The sequence below is a fragment of the Anabas testudineus genome, chromosome 5, assembly GCF_900324465.2.
Source record: "Anabas testudineus chromosome 5, fAnaTes1.2, whole genome shotgun sequence".
Taxonomy (NCBI): domain Eukaryota; kingdom Metazoa; phylum Chordata; class Actinopteri; order Anabantiformes; family Anabantidae; genus Anabas; species Anabas testudineus.
In genome coordinates, this window is record NC_046614.1 from 7,875,236 (window position 1) to 7,893,767 (window position 18,532).

Here is an 18,532-nt window from a genome sequence, read left to right on the forward strand (position 1 = left end):
AAACCACATGGCAGCCATTAGCAAATAGCTGGTTTTCTTTCCCCTCTGCGACAACTGGAAACATACTCAAAATGCGGTGTGTTTAAACAATGCCTCCATAATGAGTTTGCCCTTAAGTGCAGTTAAATTACAGCCTCTGGCTCATTTTTCTCACCAAACAAGCATCTTGTAATGTGCTGCTGTTTTCTCATAAAGCAGCATTTTTATTGAGACATTAAAGGCGAATCTACATTTTTAAGTTCTTTAATAAAGAAGTGGTTCGTGCTTTGTATTGAAATGTTACATTTGTACACAAGTCCCAAAAGTCACTTTACATAAACCCTGCTGATTCATGTGCTGCTCTTCTTAACTGCAGGCATCGATCAAGGCCAGATGACGTATGACGGGCAGCACTGGCACGCCACCGAGGCCTGCTTCTGCTGCGCCCGCTGCAAGCGCTCTCTGCTGGGCCGGCCCTTCCTGCCCAAGCAAGGTCAGATATTCTGCTCGCGCTCCTGCAGCATGGGGGAGGAACCTAATGGTTCAGACTCGTCTGACTCGGCCTTCCAAAGTGCTCGTTCCACCAGAGAGTCCAGACGCAGCTCCAAGACGGGCAAGAGTGGAGGAGGAGGGGGTGGAGTGCAGGCGGAGAGATTCTCAGGCGAGGTGGACCCACTGTCTTTACAGATGGATCTTCTGAGTTTGTCCAGCCAGACGCCCAGTTTGACTCGTGAGCCACCAGCCTGGCAGAACCAGGAGCAGGCAGGCGATGGTTATAACTATGAATCCCAGTCTGAACCAACTTCCAACCCCACCCCACTCCAGCTCCTCAGCCAGTGCAATATCAGAACTACCTACAACCCTGCCTGCTCCGTACAGAGCAATCAACAGCAGGATCACAGGATCAAGGAGAATGGGGGTTTAAAACGACCCCCCATCTCAGCCATGAAGGGCCACTCACTGAATGAGACGTGGTTCCAACAGCCGGCTCCAGAGGAGTACTATCCACCCAAGCTGAGGACCCAAAAGAGCTTCACTGAGGTGTCCCAATGCTCTCAGCACCACAATGGCTTCTCCTCTGACAAGCGCTCTATCAGTCTGCACGGCTTTCAGAGGGACAGGGATAGAGATGCCGGTCCTCCAGCAGCAACCCAGGTGGCAAGAAGCAGGAACCCCATCAATGCACTTAACTTCACTGAGCAACTGACCCCTCTAGAGCAGACTCCAAGAGGATCTATGGAGTCCCTGGCTTTGTCCAATGCAACAGGTGGGTTTGATAATAGTTTGGAGTTTGATAGTAGACCTCTGCTTGCTTTTATTGTGTATTTGTTACTAAGCTAGCTTGTGGATTTAGGATGTTTGCTCTAGCTATAGTGGGTTGGCAATGAATAAAAGGCAATTTTGAAACTGAATTTCACTCATTTCCCTTCAGGGAACTCAGCAGATGGAGGAAAGCGTCAGGAGCACCTTTCCCGCTTCTCCATGCCGGACCTGAGTAAAGACTCTGGAATGAATGTGTCAGAAAAAAGTAACATGGACACCCTCAACTCAACAGTACAGTTTCGAAGCTCTGAGTCCATTCACAGCATCACAGCCGGTCAGCCCTACATGGAAATGGATCCCCCGAGATCCTCCCAGTACAAGCTGCAGTACTGTGACGCCCCTGGTATGGGTGGTGGTATGGGTGGTGGTATGGGCATGGCTCATTTACCACCAGGCTTCACCTTCCAGGAGGAGGATAGGGTTAGTTTGGTGAACAGTGCCAACGCTTCCCGCTTGCCGCCCATTAGCGAGCGCAGGGTGGGTGGTGTTGGCAGTAGAGGAGGTGGTGGAAGGGGACCAAGTATCCAGATAAATACCCCAGAGCAGACTCCGCAGAGGCGCCGGCATCACCACCACCGCTCCCGGAGGTCCCGCCGCTCTCGCTCAGAAAACGCTCTCCACTTAGTGGCCGAGCAAAGGGCGAGACCTCAAGACAGACCACAGTTGCGTGTGCGAGAGGATTATGACCGTTTCCCACCACCAAGGAGCGCCAGGGACCAGTTTGGAGTAGGAGGAGGACGATACCAGCCCCAATTATTCCGACAGTGCCCCAGGACCACTTCAGACCTGACATTACAGAACCCCGGTGCTAGCAGGCGTACTGGCTTGAACCAGTACTCCTGGGACGATTATTATGACGATGATGACTGGTGCTCCACCTGCTCCTCATCCTCCGAATCAGAGGATGAAGGTTATTTTCTGGGTGAGCCCATCCCCAGACCAATCCAGCTGCGCTACCTCAGCAACCAGGAGCTTGTCCATAAGTACAACAACACAGGGATCGGAGGACCAAACCACAGCGGGCAGTTACACACCCGCAAACGCAGAAAAAGCAAGAACTGCATTATCTCCTAAAAACCCGACATTAGAGAGTAAATCATCCAGCTTGTGTGCACTAACATCCTCCACCTGGAACTAAAAAAAAAAAAACTAACTCAGTCCTCTTAATCAGTGTTGTTGAGTGTTGGATATCATGTAATTGAAAGTCAGTGATGAATTGCAGTTGGTAAACAGTGACAAAGCAGCAGTGTTTGCATGTTTGTTCATTTTAATGTTTCAGAATATCTCCTGCGTATCGAGGCTGTTACAAATGCAGAGTTCGATGAAGTCACGAAATGTATCAAAAGCAGACGTGCAGTTGTTTCTCATCGCATCTTACAGCAAACGAGTGTGCAAGGTAGTCTCTTTGGTACATTTTAGCTTTTTCATTCAATGTGATTTAGATATAGTATATACTGTACTATGGTATTCAGTTCATAGTATGTACATAGATATATGAATTAATAATGTCACTTAAGTTAAGGAAGGCAGTGTAAATATGGTTGTAAATGAGGCCTCATATTTTTATATTTTGTATGGATAGAATCATTTATGTATTAAATATCTATAATGTAGAGATAGAATATGACAAACACAACATATGCATGTTTTATTTGACTGACCTGGTCCTGCATTTGGAATAAAGGAGTATTTCAGTGATTTCTTCCTCTTTCCTTTCTTTGTTATTGGGACAGTCTGCGTTTTTCTCCAGAGAATGCAAACACATGTGCACAAGTGAGCGTAAGAGTCAACCCGCTCCATCTGTTTAATGCATAAATGAATGACAATCTAGTGTAGAGGTTGATTAGAGTCACCCTATGCTGGATTCTCATCCTCAGACAGTAATGAGATGGAGTGCAGTCCCATTCAAGCACACAGAGCTTCATTGTCCCGCAAACAGATGCCACTGAGGTTCTGGTTTATTGCTTCAGCCCGTACGAGTTGGAAACTGCTGACAAAGGTCTAGCAATTTAGTTATTGAAATCTGGTGACTCTTTGTTGAAGTATGTTTTTAAGCCTTGCATTTAGCACAGCAGTGTCTGTCTGTGGATCGGTCTACACTGAAGTACAGGTGGATTGTCATGGCAGAGACATTCTTGTGCACCTCAGGATAAAATGTAATTACTGGCAGTCTCCTGACACTTTATTTAGCGCCATCACCAGGACTTATTTTTAGTGTATCCAGTACCAATACAACAAAATAACTGCAGGAGCCTCAGCTACAGTCTTAGTGAACATGGTAAACATTTTACCTACTAATCATCAGCATTAACATTAAGCTTAAACCTTTGCTGTGTCCAATTGCAGCATCAGTTAGTCACTGGCGTGCCTCTACCGTAGCCTCTCAGTCTTGTTTGCTTGTAAGAACCAAGTCAAATCCTAAACAAGTTGACCCCGCCTGTGCAAATATTGGCATATGCAGTATAACAGGTTGCATCTGTAAGTGTTAAGCAGTGTCATACTGTAAATTGGATTGCCTCCTATGTCCATGTGGTCAGGGGATTACTGCTGCTAGCCCCCATAATCCATATCCACACACAAACACATATGTTTGGAACAAGGTGTGTTAATGCCACTCTCTTGATTGGAGACCGAAGCACTAAGGCTGTTGACATAATTGGCACATTAGTGCTTCTACTTCGCCTAACCTCAACGCACAAGGCGTGTGCTCCAGTTTTCATGTTTACTCTGGGACGTGGATAATTCCCAGATGGGGAGGAAAGGGCTCCCAATTTATTCAGCCATGATACTACAAAACCAGCTGCATAAACATGTAAGATGCATGATGTCAGAGTACTGACAGCACTAAAGGCTTCTGTTAAGTGTGGACCTTTAGCTTTTTGTGTAGTCTTCAAACTGTGGTTGCAGACTGCACGTCACATCAACTGCAATCAGTTTCTCCCACGTGTAATGAGACATATAATAAAACACACCCAAGCCTCTGTCTTCAGTAATGTGGCTATTAATGTGCTTGACACATGAGCTTCCGCTACATCATCAATAACCTAGTCCAGAACGGTTTGTTTCTTTATTCGTGTCTCTCAGGGCATTCACCTTGTGTGTGTGTGTGTGTGTGTGTGTGTGTGTGTGTGTGTGTGTGTGTGTGTGGTGTCTCCATGTGTTTAATTAAAAGCAAATGGAGGTTGTACAGTGAGGGGTGCCACAGATTGTAGCCATATGCTTCCTGGGCTGTGCCATATTCAAGGTAACGGCTGGTGGGGAGATAATCCTCGAGCTGCATGGATGCTTCCAGTTGTGACAGCCACATTGTGAGCCAAGCTCTGCTGGTAATAGATCCACGAGAGGCCGAGCAGTTTCAGAATTAACCCAACACACAAAGTTTGCAGTATGTTGAAATTGTGGTGAGAAAGGAGAGTTTTTTTATTGGTTTCTAAATATGTGGGGAGACCTCTGTAACACACAGGCAATCTTATGTTTGGAGTTCTCTACTCCCTATTTACTGCATCCTCGTTTATTACACAACGACCGAGTCTCCAATCTCTAGAAGACAGACGGCCACCATTTCATTAACTCCGAGGTATGTGTCTATGTCAGATAAAGAGCAATTCAGGTGCCAACATGAAAACAATCTTCAACCCTCTATCTATACTCATCTATACTATGATTATGTGATATTGCCATTTTATTTACCATTAAACATGTTCTGCATTATAATTCAGTCAAATCTGTTAATTCTGAAATAATCCTAATTATAATTCCCATAACAACACATGAAAAACACTCATATCGATACCATGAAGTGCCTCTTAATTGCCATCCACTTCTGTAGGAAAATGTACCGGTTTAATTAACAGCCACACACATGTGTGTGTGTGTGTGTGTGAAGGCCCAGATGCACAGCTGTCATGAGTTGAAGCTGTTTGAATTGTTTTGGGAGACTCAAAAGCCATAATTACTGGTCCTTAAGAACGCAGAACGCCTGCAAATTACAGCTGCACTCTGAGCAAACTAAAATAGCCTGATTCAATTATTTGCATGAAGAATGCCAGTGGTGTGTTAGCTTAACACACATACACACACACAACCAGCTCCGTCTCATAGGCACGCAAGTGCTTCTCCCCTTTACACACCCACTGGTGAATAGGAGATGTGTGGCTGGACTGACTGAGACCTTACCAGCAGTATCCCTCCTTTGGCCTCATCATGTGTGCTCAATTACCAAGGCAAGAATGCACTCGAGCAGTGTCAACCGATGCACAATACACTAGTGTGACATTAAATTCACGTCTGAACTGGGCCAAAGATCACTCTGTGAAGGTGAATAAATATTAAACACTCAAAGGTTAGTTGTAAATCTCCTTTATGAGGATTTTGAGAGTGTTGCCGGAGTGAATGCCCGTTTTTTCGACACTATCTGGATGTGATCATGATATTTTGCTCTATATGGCCCATAAACTGTGTATAAAGTCGTGAGGGCAGCAGGGGATTTTCCTCCCTGATCACCCACCCACAGAATCCCCTCTGTTCAGCAAGTTAGTCCCACTATCTGGTCTGACAGGCTCATTCCTCTCGTGAGGTGGATCTGTTAATTCTGTGTGACAGTAAGCCCACTGTCCATCTGCCTTTTCTCTTCTCTTCTCTTCTCTTCTCTTCTCTTCTCTTCTCTTCTCTTCTCTTCTCTTCTCTTCTCTTCTCTTCTCTTCTCTTCTCTTCTCTTCTCTTTTCTACCATCTGTACTTCACTGCAAGAATTTTAAAAGCTGTTCAATACTGAACGTAGGACTGTTGACACACATACTGCACCAATAAAGTCATTATTAGTGTCTATGGGGGCCGATTGCTGTCAGCTACAGTGAGAGCCGTCCGACGGTCTGACGCGTGGCACAGTGCAATGTTTGAGTTCATCTGCAGATCCAACAACTTGAGGGGCACCTCGCCATAATGAAGAACGCCATGTTGGGTACCTCGATGCCGCGCTGCCAGGGGCTCCGTCTGGTTCACGATAGCAGTCCACTCCACCTCCTCTCACTGTGACTCATTAACGAGCCCAGGCCTCGGGAGGGGTCCCATCTGTGGGCCACCTGTACGAAATCACCCCAACTAGCCAGGTTTAATGCAGGACACCACTCACGTTTGTTTCAGTGTTTCCCTAAAGCACTGTCCACTGCCTCCACCAGCACCTCTTTCTGTTTCTATGTTTGTTTAGCAAACATGATGGATGGACTGATTACCCCTCCAGCTGCTGATGAGGCAGAGAGAGACTGTGATGTTGACTTTACAGCAACACAGTTGTCCAACACCTACATATTATCATTAGACTGCGATATCTAGATGAATTCACACACGGGCCATTTTGTCTAAGAACATTTGCAAATGTAGGTGAAGTTGATTACAAGGGAAATTGTTACGAATGAAATACATAATGTCTTAAAAGTTTAATACATATCACATTTTCATTTGGCAGGAGGAAAATTAAAAACCCTTGAACACCGTCTTCATAGCAAACCCCATTTGAATGCGTTTCATAACAAAAGCTGGTGTACACATGTGTTTCAGAAGACAATATTTGATCATAAATTCAGTTTCGCTGTGTCAGACAACGCCGGTGACTCCCCTCGTTTTTCTCTTTTTATTGAAGCATTGTGACGAGATGAATCTTCTCCGTCTTTAGTTTTATCTGTTGCGCCATTGACAGATATACAAGCTGCTCTCTTGTGTTTTGTCATTCTGAACAGAGCTCTGGATCCCATGTTATTTATTTGATTTGTATTATTAAGAGAGAGGATTTTGACTCTTGATATATTTAGAGCCGTATTCCCATGCCAACACCCGTTTTCCCAGACTAGGGGTCACCGTTTATGGGATAGTGGGGGCTCTGTGTCACAGTCCAGCTGTTTGAACAGCTAGAAGGGTAGACCACACATGAGTTGTGACTACAACAGTTTATTTTTAACTGACTAAACATAAAAAAAAGGACAAACTAAACCGAACAATAGGAGGCTGTGAACAAGAAGTAAATGATGCCCAGACCAAACATGCCCAAACAAAGAGTGGAAACTAGCAGGCGAGAAAGCCCCTTTCAGACATGGAATCTAGACCATTGGTGGTTTATCTAAACACTGGACGTAGCAGGCGGCCTCGTCAGGTGAGCTGAGTTTAATTCGAACCCTACAGACTACTGCAAGACCATGGATGTCGAGCTTTTCCACAGAGATTTGGCACTTTTCAGATCCCCTTACATCCGTGTGTCCCACTGGCACACGTCTGAATCACCTTTCAAATGTAGTCGAGTGATTCAGACAGGGTAGTAGCAAAATGACAATGTGTAAATTATAGGTTTTGGTTATTCAAGTGGTGTATTATCACACACTGGTGATGGTATGAAAAGATTTTTTAACATAGCTGCCTGAATGGTTTCATTGGAGCAGACCCACTTTAACTTGTTCTTCACTACAGCCACTAACCAGCGTCAGTGTGACCTGCTAATTCCCCCGACATCTGCTCCACATTCTCCCCCACTTAGTCAAAGTAGATAATCTGAAGACACAATGGTCAGTTTAATCAGCTGGATTTTTCATGCAGCCTGTTCATTGACACAGTTTAATTTGATAATCACATTCACTCAGCTCGTACAGAGCAGCATGTGTGATCGATGTACAACTCCAGACTTATGAAACGGTGACTCATTTAATCTGTAACACATCCAACTGTTCACTCGCCTCTGATTTGCAGCCCTGTTAGTGAGCTCAGTGTTGCCAGGCGGAGAGAATAATGGCCCTCGTTTCACCTTTTCTTCGCTACGCACAGTTCCATCACTGGAGGAAGATTTTACTTTCTGCTGGAGTCTCAGCTAAAAAAGCTCCAGATACCAGTAGGCATTGTAAAATCCACACAGCAAGGTCTTCTGACATGTGTTTTTTCTATTAGATACAAAATGTAAAATAATATAATGATGAATGATCAGGCGAACTATTGAATGTCTTTACAGACAGAGACATAAATGTTAGAAGTATTACTTTTAATGGGCTCTTAAAGTTACCGAATTACCACATGAACTCGTTGTTGGTGAATCAAATGTGGGTCAAGTATAATTTCCCTAAATAATAGCTCAAGGTGGAGAAGGGAGTTGAAATATTGCTTTAATAATAAGAGCTATGAAAAATCAAATAAAGAGCTATTAAAATCATTGGACAGATGCTGATATAATACTAAAGGAAAGTAAAATACAGGATATGCTCTGAATGAAGCTGCAACATTTGAGTTAACATATAGTAGTAAACATAAATCACTGTTTCTAAATTTACCACTCAATATGAATATAAAATCAGATAAAAGCATCCAAGAACCTTTACTTTTGTAAATTTAAATTCACTCACCTTGGCTGGGAATGGGTACAGACCCGGTGTAGTTTTATGTTGGTGTGCATGTTGGGAAAGTTTGATCAGTGTGGTGCATCTCAGCAGAAGATTAACATCGCCATCTGTTGATAGTACTACGCCATTACAGATGTGTCCATAAAACTAAAACCATGAGACCCTATAAGTTCCAGGTACTTGCAGGAGCCTTCCCTGGGGTAAAGAGCAGGAACATTAAGCCAGCTAGGCCACTGACATATCAAGTGCACAGTATCTGCACAGTATCTGACCAATCAGTGGCATTCAGCACTGCAAGCCCTATCTCAGCAGTGCCTGGACCTTCAGTACTACTTCCTCACCAGGGACATTTTGGATAGGAAGAACTTCAGCCCCAGTACCGAGTTTGGGCCCAGGTTCCTGCAGTAGAAATGGGCCTCAATACAGTATTTATGTAAACTCTACATTAGTCTAAGTTCTTATTCATGCAGAGACTTTCTCAATTACTGGTCAGTTCAACGGTTCAGTGGTTACGATACTGCCAGTCACAGAGAACTGAGCTGTGGAGGTAGTGATCAGCAGCTCATAAAGACATTGTGGCTGCCAGCGAGTGAAAACAGTAACAGAGACTATTCACAGATTTGAATATGTATCATTACAACCAGGATGCTCTTCAAAGTGCAATCTGGGGACGCGGAGGACCTGAAGTCAGGACTTACTGTGGTTTGAAGAAGTCACTCTGCTGATGCAGGAAAGATTAGTCACTAAATGAGAAGCAAGACAAGACAGTGACAAACACAAAAAAGAAAATGAGCAGCAAGTGATCATCATTTAATGTTTTTCTCATGAGAGTGTTGACACAGTGTGGTACATTAGCATAAGCACCACACAATACTTCACAGTAGTATTGAAACATTAATTATCTTAGCAGTACTCATTCTGCAAAGTCTACTAGCCTCACTTTTATATAAGTCTTGATTGACCGTCACCAACATGCCTCCAACCATCCCAAAAAATGGCTTCCTACCTGTGAGCTCAATCAACAGGTCATGATGCAGACAAAAGAAGAGAAAAGACTATTGCTGCTTGATGTTGCTGTGTTTTGGGGGCCAGTTTCTATTCATTTCATTCCCCGTAGTGGTCAAAGAACAGACAGCAGAGCCAGTGAGCCTGGGACCAGTGGAGCCGCGATTTATGATGATTTATTGCTAGAAAGCAGGAGGAATGAAACTACTGACCTGAATTAAATGTGTGTCAGGTGTAGGTGACCCGTGTGTCAGCACAGCTACAGGTTATATGTAAAGAATACAACAAAACAGTTCTTTGACATCCACAGATCTGCCTCAAATCATGTAGTAGAGGCTTTGGGCACTGGAGAATGCCTTTAGAATCAATTAGAATGAAACTTCACAACATGTTGTGATCTTTGTTGTGTAGTTATTGTTCATTAAAAAAAGAAGAAGAAGTCTGCAGCTGTTGTATCCGCCTCATAATTTAGTCTCCACTATTTTCTCCAAGAAAGGATTTTTGACAGAGAGTGATGGTTTTGAATTCCTCTGTGATCTCTAGCATGGTCTTCCCTTTAGTTTCAGGCAGAATGAAGAAGGTGTAAAGAGAGCCCACTAGGCACACAAAGGCGAACAGCAAAAAGCAGAATGAGGTGAGGGAGCTCTGGGACACAGGAGACAAGGAGGACAGCATCAGTGAGTGACATGACACAGAGTGACACAATTATCCATAATAATAAATCCATACTGTTAGAGAAAATCCTACTTATCCATAAAAACAAGCAACGTTTGCAGTTTTTTTTTTTTTGTTAAAGCCATTGGTTGTACTCACAATCAGGAAGGGGAAGGACATGCCCAGAAAAGCAAACGTGAACCAGCGGAACATTCCAGTGAGGACGAACGCCGCCATTCGATTGGACTGGATAAATATCTCGCTGTTGAGAGTGGCTGTAGCGCCCGCTGAGAGACAGGACACACAGCAGGTGGTTGAATTATCTACACGCGTCAACATAGTTCAACACGTCACAGTAAAAAATGTAATGCCCATACCAGGTCCTCCACAAAAGCTGATGATGAAGAGGACGATCAAACCAGCAGTGACATAAGGAACCCAGGAGCCGGAGTCCTGCGGGAATGAGAATGAGAGAGTATGGTGTGATTATTAATAATACCATTTAATCCAATAACTGCCTACGTGGCTTGTTGACACTACTGGCTGGCTCCATCAAAGACGACAGGTTTACCTTTAAGTTCAGTGTGACAGTGACCAACACGCAGATGACAGTCAACATGCCATAGCCCACCCACATCAATGGTCTCCTTCCTGCAAGGTCAACCATGAGCCCCTGAGAAGGAATGATACAATAAAAAAGGATGCTTGTATTTGCTATTGTGAGCAAAATGACTCGCTGGCGGAATAGATAGCCCATACGGGTGAGAGGAGTCACTCACAGAGACCATTGAGGAGGTTATTTCAAATAGTCCAAGACCCACAATTATGTAGCCGATGTTGTCTCTTGGTATACCTGCCTGCAGGAAGATGTCGTAAGAGAAAACGCTGATCTGAAAAGGACAAAAAGAAAAGTCGCTAAAAGATATCTATGATAGTTATTGTTGGGCTGTTAAAATGTTTTATTGCATCCTCTGTAATTAATTAAAAAGTCATTAGTCAAGGCCCAAAATGAGTTGCATCCTGACCACAGGCATGCCTGACAGCAAGTTGAAGCAGTAGATGAGGGACATGGTGATGAGCTGCCATCGGATAGTCCTGTCCCCCAGCAGCTGCATTGGGCTTTTTGGTGGGGCAGCTTCTATGGCCACCTGCTCAGTCAACATCTCATCCATCTCCTGTTTGTAGTCCCCTTTGCCCCACAGACTCTGCAGAGCTGGAATTAGAAAAGTCCACAGACACAGAGCGGAAAAACAAACTGAACTTTTGTGAAATATACAGCACAGTTTAACTTACTGTTGATTCCAAATACATACCCCTTAAAAGCCACTACTTCTAACATTACTAAGACTGAGAGAATACAAGTAGAGTAATTCATGGCAAGCTATTACAGTGGTAAACCAGTGTACAGCAGTGTTTGTTACTCATACAGTTGCTCAAACACTGAATGACCACGAGGAAACACACCAACCTTCTCTGCAAGCTGTATCATCACCTTTCTCTATGAATAGGTATCTGGGAGCCTCAGGAAGAAAAGGCAACACTATAACCTGAACCACAGAGAGAAACGCAGGGACACAGAGGCTGATGTTCCACAGCTCCTCGCTGCCGAAGATCTCACTGAAAAAAAACAAAATGTCAAATCATGAGTTTAAGAACTGTGTGTAAAAATCAATGTGTGTGTCAGAGAGATTCTTCTCTGATTCATCTTTGTTACTGATATTTGATATGTTGTTTGTAAGCACGTACGTCAGCCCAAAAAACTGTCCGGACAATTTCCCAAGTGACAAAAAGGTGGCCACAGTCAGAGTCACTCTGCCGCGGATCTTTCGGGGGGAACTCTCACCGAGGTAAATCAAATGGGAGCTTAGTCCCACACCTAAAAGATAAAGTCACGTAAACACACACACATCGTTTATTGTTATGTTGTCAAAAATTTTGTAGTTTAATTTGTCCAATTACGTTTATTTACTACGTTTATATACTTTATACTACATATTTTGACTGTTTCATTTCACAACTATTGTAATAAAAATGGTGCCAGTGTTTCCTGTTGGCTTACCTGCTGAGAATCCATACAGGATCCTTGCCACAATGACAATTTCGTAAGATTTGGCCCATCTACTCGCAAGCATGATCCCCCCGGCCACGATTGAAATAAAGCTGTTGCATATCATTGTCTTTTTTCTGGTTAGAGAACACATATCCTTTCATATCATACATGCGTAGGCAGGCTGCATAAGGATCAACGCTGCATTATGCTCCTTACTCACCTTCCCAGCCCGGAGAACAATTTAACGCTCAAAGCGCCACAGAGCCCCGCAACAGCAAACAGGGAAATCATAAGTGACCAGATCATGGTGACCATCTGCGGGGAGGGAGGCTCTTTGTACCTGTCATACCAGCTGCTGTTGATGAAGCTCTTTACGTACTGCAGTGACAAGTTTATGGCATAAACATGGAAAGAGAGACATGATGCAACAAACATGAGGCTGAAGAACTGGAATCAATAAAGAATGAAGAAAGTTGTTGTGACTGGTGTGCAATATCTCACCGGTGAGGGGGAATTTAAACCGGTGACTTGGTAGCCTGTTTGAAAGCTTCCTCCAATTCCCAGAATAATGATGAAGACCAGAGCATGACCTTGAGTCTACAGTACAGGGTGAGGAGCAGAAACATGACTTAAAGCGAAATCGTGCCTTATTTTTAAATGTGCAGCGTTCAGAAAATGCTAAAACTTCATGAAAAGGTTCCTTCGCACACATCAGTCCAGGATTCTAATGATTGGGAAAAACGAGCCCATGAGTTTTTAGATTTTGGATGAAGCGCTTCAGTTATATATTTCTGTTACAGTCACAAATCACCAACTGTGTCAACTGTGTGATTTGATCAGCACATAGACCTTTAATAGAACCTCATGAACAATAGTATGTCGACCCTGGACTCTCTGTTTTTTAATGAGATTTCGCAGCACCAAGTGTGATGCAATGTTGTTTTTGTATTAAATTAAAAGATTAAAAAATAACTCAGAAACTGAGCTGCTATGACTCAGCTAAAGCCTCTTCTAACACAACACAAGAAAAACAACCACTGGTATAAAACAGCACTGTTTTAGTTATTTATTTTATTTTGTTTTTCCTGTTTTTTTTTTTTCCTGATGTGATTAAAGGTTTGGTAGAGCTGGAGTACATTAGTTTTAGTAGAAAAAAATAGTAATGTTTGTAAAAGATTGTGACACTTACATATTTCCTAAATTTGCCCTGTCAACGTTATGTACAGGGGTATAACAATAATACTTCTTTACTTCTTAATTAAAATAGAGTAAAATTTTTAAAAAGCCTACCAGCTGTTGCAGAAAATTTTCCATTTTGTCTTCAGTGAATTGCACCTCGCAGTAAACTTCCAGACAGAATGCTGTTCAGTCTTTCACAATGGTTATTATTAACTTTTCAGACTTTGTGACTAGAAGTAAAGTAACTAGAATCAACCAAACCCACCTGACAATGACTCCCCCCTGTCTGAGCCTCATCCCCCAGAATGTACTGGATAAATGCATGTGTGTAAAACAGGGTAAGGTAAATATATTTATTTTAATTTGCAGTGAAAATAATAAAACATAGTAACTTTGCATTTGTGGGTTTGTATGATGTAAAAATAATTAGGGATATTTTAGACAATTTCTTGCACATTGAATATCACACTATATTTCGTAGTATTACTATTATATAGTAGTATTAGAATTATTATAGTAGTAGCCTATTATGGCTGATGTTGACATTGATGCTGTTTATAGCTATTTACAGTTTAGTTAGACCTGGCCCGCATGTCTTTGAATTGTAGTGATTTACACCGATACCTTTATACCTGCAGCAACAGTGGTAAAGATCAAACCACTGACTATCATGACACAAGTGTATATGTTATTCATAAACCACATAACGTTAATCATAGGGTGAAAACCCATATTAACCAAGTTTTGTAGGTGCAGTACCCAACCCCATCCGTTAGGGGGAGTCAACAGTTACAAGCTTGGTAATTGTCAGGCTGGGTCCCCTCTTTTCCTTGTCTCGGACAGACGCTCCAGCGGAAGCAAACAGTTCAGTGTTTTCCGTAGTCATCGTTGACTAGCGGGCTACTGCGACGGCCGGTTCTTGTCTACACAAAGAAATCCTTCAGTCCGTGTGTTTAGTTGTATATTTCTGACTAAAAATGCCGCTAGAGAATCTGGAGGAGGAGGGTCTGCCCAAGAACCCTGACCTGAGGATAGCACAGTTGAAGTTTCTGCTCACAATGGACGGTCACCGACAGGATGCTAAAGTGAAGACTGAGCTCATGGATGCTATCAAGGCTAACAGTGAGTTAGCATTTCGTTGCACTGTCTGTAGTCTCGATGCCCTGGCCATTATATAACGTTACGTGTTGCATGAAGACATCCATGTACGCATATTTGTTTTGTGTCAGATACATAAATGTCTATGAAAGACGAGGAAATAAAGTAGTTTCCACTTCAGCATAACGATCATCGCAGGACAGTTAGCAATGCTAGCTAACATCATTAGTAACTAGTTCAATGTCAGCTAACGTCAACCAACAAGTTAAAAGCTTTGGTGTTGTTTATATAATTATGCATTTCTGTTTCCTTTAGATAACTTTCCTTCAGGGATATAAGTAGTGTCATTCTATAGTGGGCAAAATAAATATTAATTACTGAGTATACGAATCAACTTATACATAAGAAATCAGCTTATTGTCGTTGGTGGCTCTGAGGGACAGTAAGTACATGTTCAACAGCAAACTAAATACAGAAAATACAAGTAGAACAGAGTAACAGCTGCAGACAGCGTAAGAATGACTTAAAGAAGACAAACCAAGGTGCGTAATAGACCCAGGACAACTTCATTTGTACCTAAGATGCAGTGTACATATGTATTCCTTGTGTGGGGTTGTTGTGGTATTAGTTTGTCCAGCATGGACATGAGGTTTAGATTTGCAGGGAATTAACAACTGGATGAAGTCAGCTGGTTAACAGTGTGATGGCCTGTTGAAAGAAAAAAGATTCAGTGATTCAACTAGAGCTAAGTGTCACCTGCCAAAGGGAAGAAGCTGGAAGAAAAAGTGTGTTCAGCGTGAGAATGGTGATTTTCTGTTTTCTGGTTCTAGGGGTGAACAAGTCTGAGTGGGCAGAGACACATCAATCATTTCATTCAGCATTTCTCACTTAATGCTGCAGCCTGTTCTTGTCCTGTCTGCTGGCTTCTCCAAACCAACATGTGATAGACAAACCAAATAGAAAAACAATTAACATCTGATCATACTCTGTGATGTGTGAATAAAAATGCTGAGCAGGTTTATTTTGGATCAAGATGATTTTTGATGATTGTGATTTTGACAGGTGATAACAATGTAGGTCACAGAGACTTTCAGCTAGCTAGTTTGACTAGGAACAGGGACTAATATGTCAATAAAAAACAGAAGAGTAACTTTTCCTCAGCTGCCTGAGATTGTCAGTGCAGGATATGATCATGCTCTGTCAGCAAGAACAGCCCAACAGTTATCTAGAGGGAACACTATCATTATAACGCCAAATACTAATGGCACCATACTAGGACATTTTTATGCTAGTTTTTGCTTTAGTTTGTTTAAACTAACGAATGCATCTCTTTCAGATATGGCACCGTATTATGAGGGTCTGTGTAAGGAGCTGAAGTGGCAGCTGGACAGTGACCTGCTCAGTAAAATGAAAAAGACTAACGAGGAGGAGCTGAAGCGCCTGGATGATGTGCTGGAGGATGCAGAGAAGAACCTAGGAGAGAGTGAGATACGAGACGCCATGATGGCCAAAGCTGAATATCTGATCAGAATTGGAGACAAGGTATGATTTTCATTACCTCAACAGCAGGGGAGTAGACATTATATTCTATTTTCTGTTGTGAGCAATAAAACACAGTATGCAAACAGATGTAGTGCAGCGCAGATATTAAAAATAAATCAGTAAGTAGCATAATGAAAATATTGATTGGCCATTTATAGTGCATGTTAAGTGTTTATCTGATTTTCTTTTTAGTGTTGTGACAGAGGGTTTTAGATTACAACCTTTATATTGTGACTATTGCAGAATGTGTACATTGTGACTGCGCAGAGGGTTTCCTCCCACAGTCCAAAAACATGCAGTTAGTTTCAGTGGTTACTCTGCATTTGCTGCATTTGTAGGTGAAAAGGAGAGCGTCATTGATTGTCTGTCTCTCTGTGTCAGCCCTGTGTTAGATTCTGCCCCTCACCCATTAAAAGCTGGGATTAACTTCAGTTGCCAGTTGCTGTACATCCCAGCTGATTGACATGAATAATGACTGTTTGTATTTTGTGTATATATCTTTTTTATCATTAGCAAGGACAGATGCAAAGACAAATGCAGTCACTGTCTCTTACCCAGGGATTTAAAGATATTAATTTACATTATCCTTGACATGTCTGTCCACAGGAAGGTGCCCTAACAGCCTTCAGGAAGACCTATGACAAGACGGTGGCTCTGGGTCACAGATTAGACATTGTTTTTTACCTCCTGAGGATCGGCCTCTTCTACATGGATAGTGACCTCATCACACGCAACTCGGAGAAAGCCAAGAGGTAAATAAGTGCTCTAACGTGTTTATTCTGAAATGTGTCCACCGGTTCTCTTCCATGCTCATCTCTCTATGCATCTTTCTCTAGCCTTATTGAGGAGGGGGGGGACTGGGACAGGAGGAATCGTCTGAAGGTCTACCAGGGTCTGTACTGCGTGGCCATCAGAGACTTCAAGCAAGCAGCCGAGCTCTTCCTTGACACAGTCTCCACCTTCACTTCTTATGAACTCATGGATTACAAGACCTTTGTTACGTACACGGTTTACGTCTGCATGATCGCCCTCAAAAGGCCTGACCTCCGCGAAAAGGTGGGAGAGTGACGGAGTGTATGCAGTCACAAGATGCTATAAATTGTTTATATATTTAGAGTCACATGTGTAAATGTCTTTAATGTATGTGTAGGTAATAAAGGGAGCAGAGATCTTGGAGGTCCTGCACAGTCTGCCTGCTGTCCGCCAGTATCTTTTCTCACTCTACGAGTGCCGTTATTCTGTCTTCTTCCAGTCTCTGGGTAAGAAAGTAGTAGTTTTTTCTTTACGTCAAGCCACTATTTAGAGCTTCCAATCATTATATTCCAAAATGTGCTTTACCTGCATGAACCTTTTACTCACAGGCATTGCATGTGTGTTTCCGACTGCTGCATTTGTTCCCGCATCTTAACACTTCAGAAATGACAAATGCGATTTTGTTTTTGTTCTGTAGCCATGGTGGAACAGGAGATGAAAAAGGACTGGCTCTTTGCGCCGCACTATCGCTACTATGTGAGGGAGATGAGGATCCAGGCGTACAGCCAGCTGCTAGAATCCTACCGCTCCCTCACCCTGGGCTACATGGCGGAGGCCTTTGGCGTCAGCACAGAGTTCATTGACCAGTGAGTGCTCTTGGCCCTTTCAAGTGGTGAATTGTTAGATTAAAGATGCATCAACATCCTTATAGCTGGTTTAGTGATACAAGTGGACAGATTTAGTTAAATGTTAATCATTCTAGATGGACGCCATTGTTAGTCTTTATGCAAATACATACATGGTGCTAGTCAGCAAAAGCAAATAAGCTATTCTTTTAGGTTTAAAGTTTAAACTTAAACCGCAACACCAATATGTTGACACCGTTTGTTGTGACAAGCTGACTTAAGTCTCCTTCCTTTTCTCAGGGAACTGTCTCGATTCATAGCTGCTGGCCGTCTCCATTGTAAAATCGATAAAGTGAATGAGATTGTGGAAACCAACAGGTAATGTTTCTATTTGTTGAACTTCAATATTGACATAATAACCAGACACAGGCCGTCATATCCTTTTCTCGTTCTTCTCCTCAGACCCGATAGCAAAAACTGGCAGTACCAGGAAACCATCAAGAAAGGAGATTTGTTGCTCAACAGAGTCCAGAAGTTGTCGAGAGTTATCAACATGTAACTACAGAGGCCATTTTTTTTCCCCCATTACAGCGAGGGAGTCTTTCTTCTTGGTATACCCTAACCTGTAGTTTGACAAAGTGACTTATATTGTGTATAAAATAAAATTTGTTTAACTGTTGCATTTCTCAAGATTGTTTCATTTTAGGAAAGAGGCAGAGACATTATTTCATA

The 18,532-nt window shown here is 42.7% G+C and overlaps 3 protein-coding genes across 4 annotated transcripts in view; 2 read left to right on the forward strand and 1 right to left on the reverse strand.

Annotated features, from left to right (window-relative positions):
• Nucleotides 1-2,983, forward strand: part of prickle2b (prickle homolog 2b) — a 70,693-nt gene extending 67,710 nt beyond the window's left edge. For both annotated transcript variants that reach the window (XM_026349925.1, XM_026349927.1), the window contains 2 exons: nucleotides 356-1,246; nucleotides 1,412-2,983. In XM_026349925.1, the coding sequence (XP_026205710.1) occupies nucleotides 356-1,246; nucleotides 1,412-2,376 (1,856 nt within the window). In that variant the 3' untranslated portion in view covers nucleotides 2,377-2,983. The remainder of the gene's footprint in view (nucleotides 1-355; nucleotides 1,247-1,411) is intronic.
• A 6,490-nt stretch (nucleotides 2,984-9,473) lies between these two features.
• On the reverse strand, nucleotides 9,474-13,761 carry slc2a9l1 (solute carrier family 2 member 9, like 1). Its single transcript, XM_026346946.1, has 12 exons — nucleotides 13,674-13,761; nucleotides 12,885-12,980; nucleotides 12,604-12,761; nucleotides 12,393-12,517; nucleotides 12,080-12,209; nucleotides 11,802-11,950; nucleotides 11,359-11,546; nucleotides 11,113-11,223; nucleotides 10,905-11,006; nucleotides 10,711-10,786; nucleotides 10,493-10,620; nucleotides 9,474-10,324 (listed from the first exon to the last, which is right to left on the reverse strand). Exons 1-12 carry the CDS (start codon nucleotides 13,695-13,697, stop codon nucleotides 10,148-10,150), a joined length of 1,464 nt encoding a protein of 487 aa, XP_026202731.1. The 5' UTR covers nucleotides 13,698-13,761; the 3' UTR covers nucleotides 9,474-10,147.
• A 651-nt stretch (nucleotides 13,762-14,412) lies between these two features.
• Nucleotides 14,413-18,479, forward strand: psmd6 (proteasome 26S subunit, non-ATPase 6). Its single transcript, XM_026347350.1, has 8 exons — nucleotides 14,413-14,684; nucleotides 15,997-16,202; nucleotides 16,809-16,954; nucleotides 17,039-17,258; nucleotides 17,353-17,461; nucleotides 17,653-17,821; nucleotides 18,101-18,178; nucleotides 18,263-18,479. The coding sequence occupies exons 1-8, from the start codon at nucleotides 14,540-14,542 to the stop codon at nucleotides 18,357-18,359; spliced, it is 1,170 nt and encodes a 389-aa protein (XP_026203135.1). The 5' UTR covers nucleotides 14,413-14,539; the 3' UTR covers nucleotides 18,360-18,479.
• The last annotated feature ends 53 nt before the right edge of the window (nucleotides 18,480-18,532 follow it).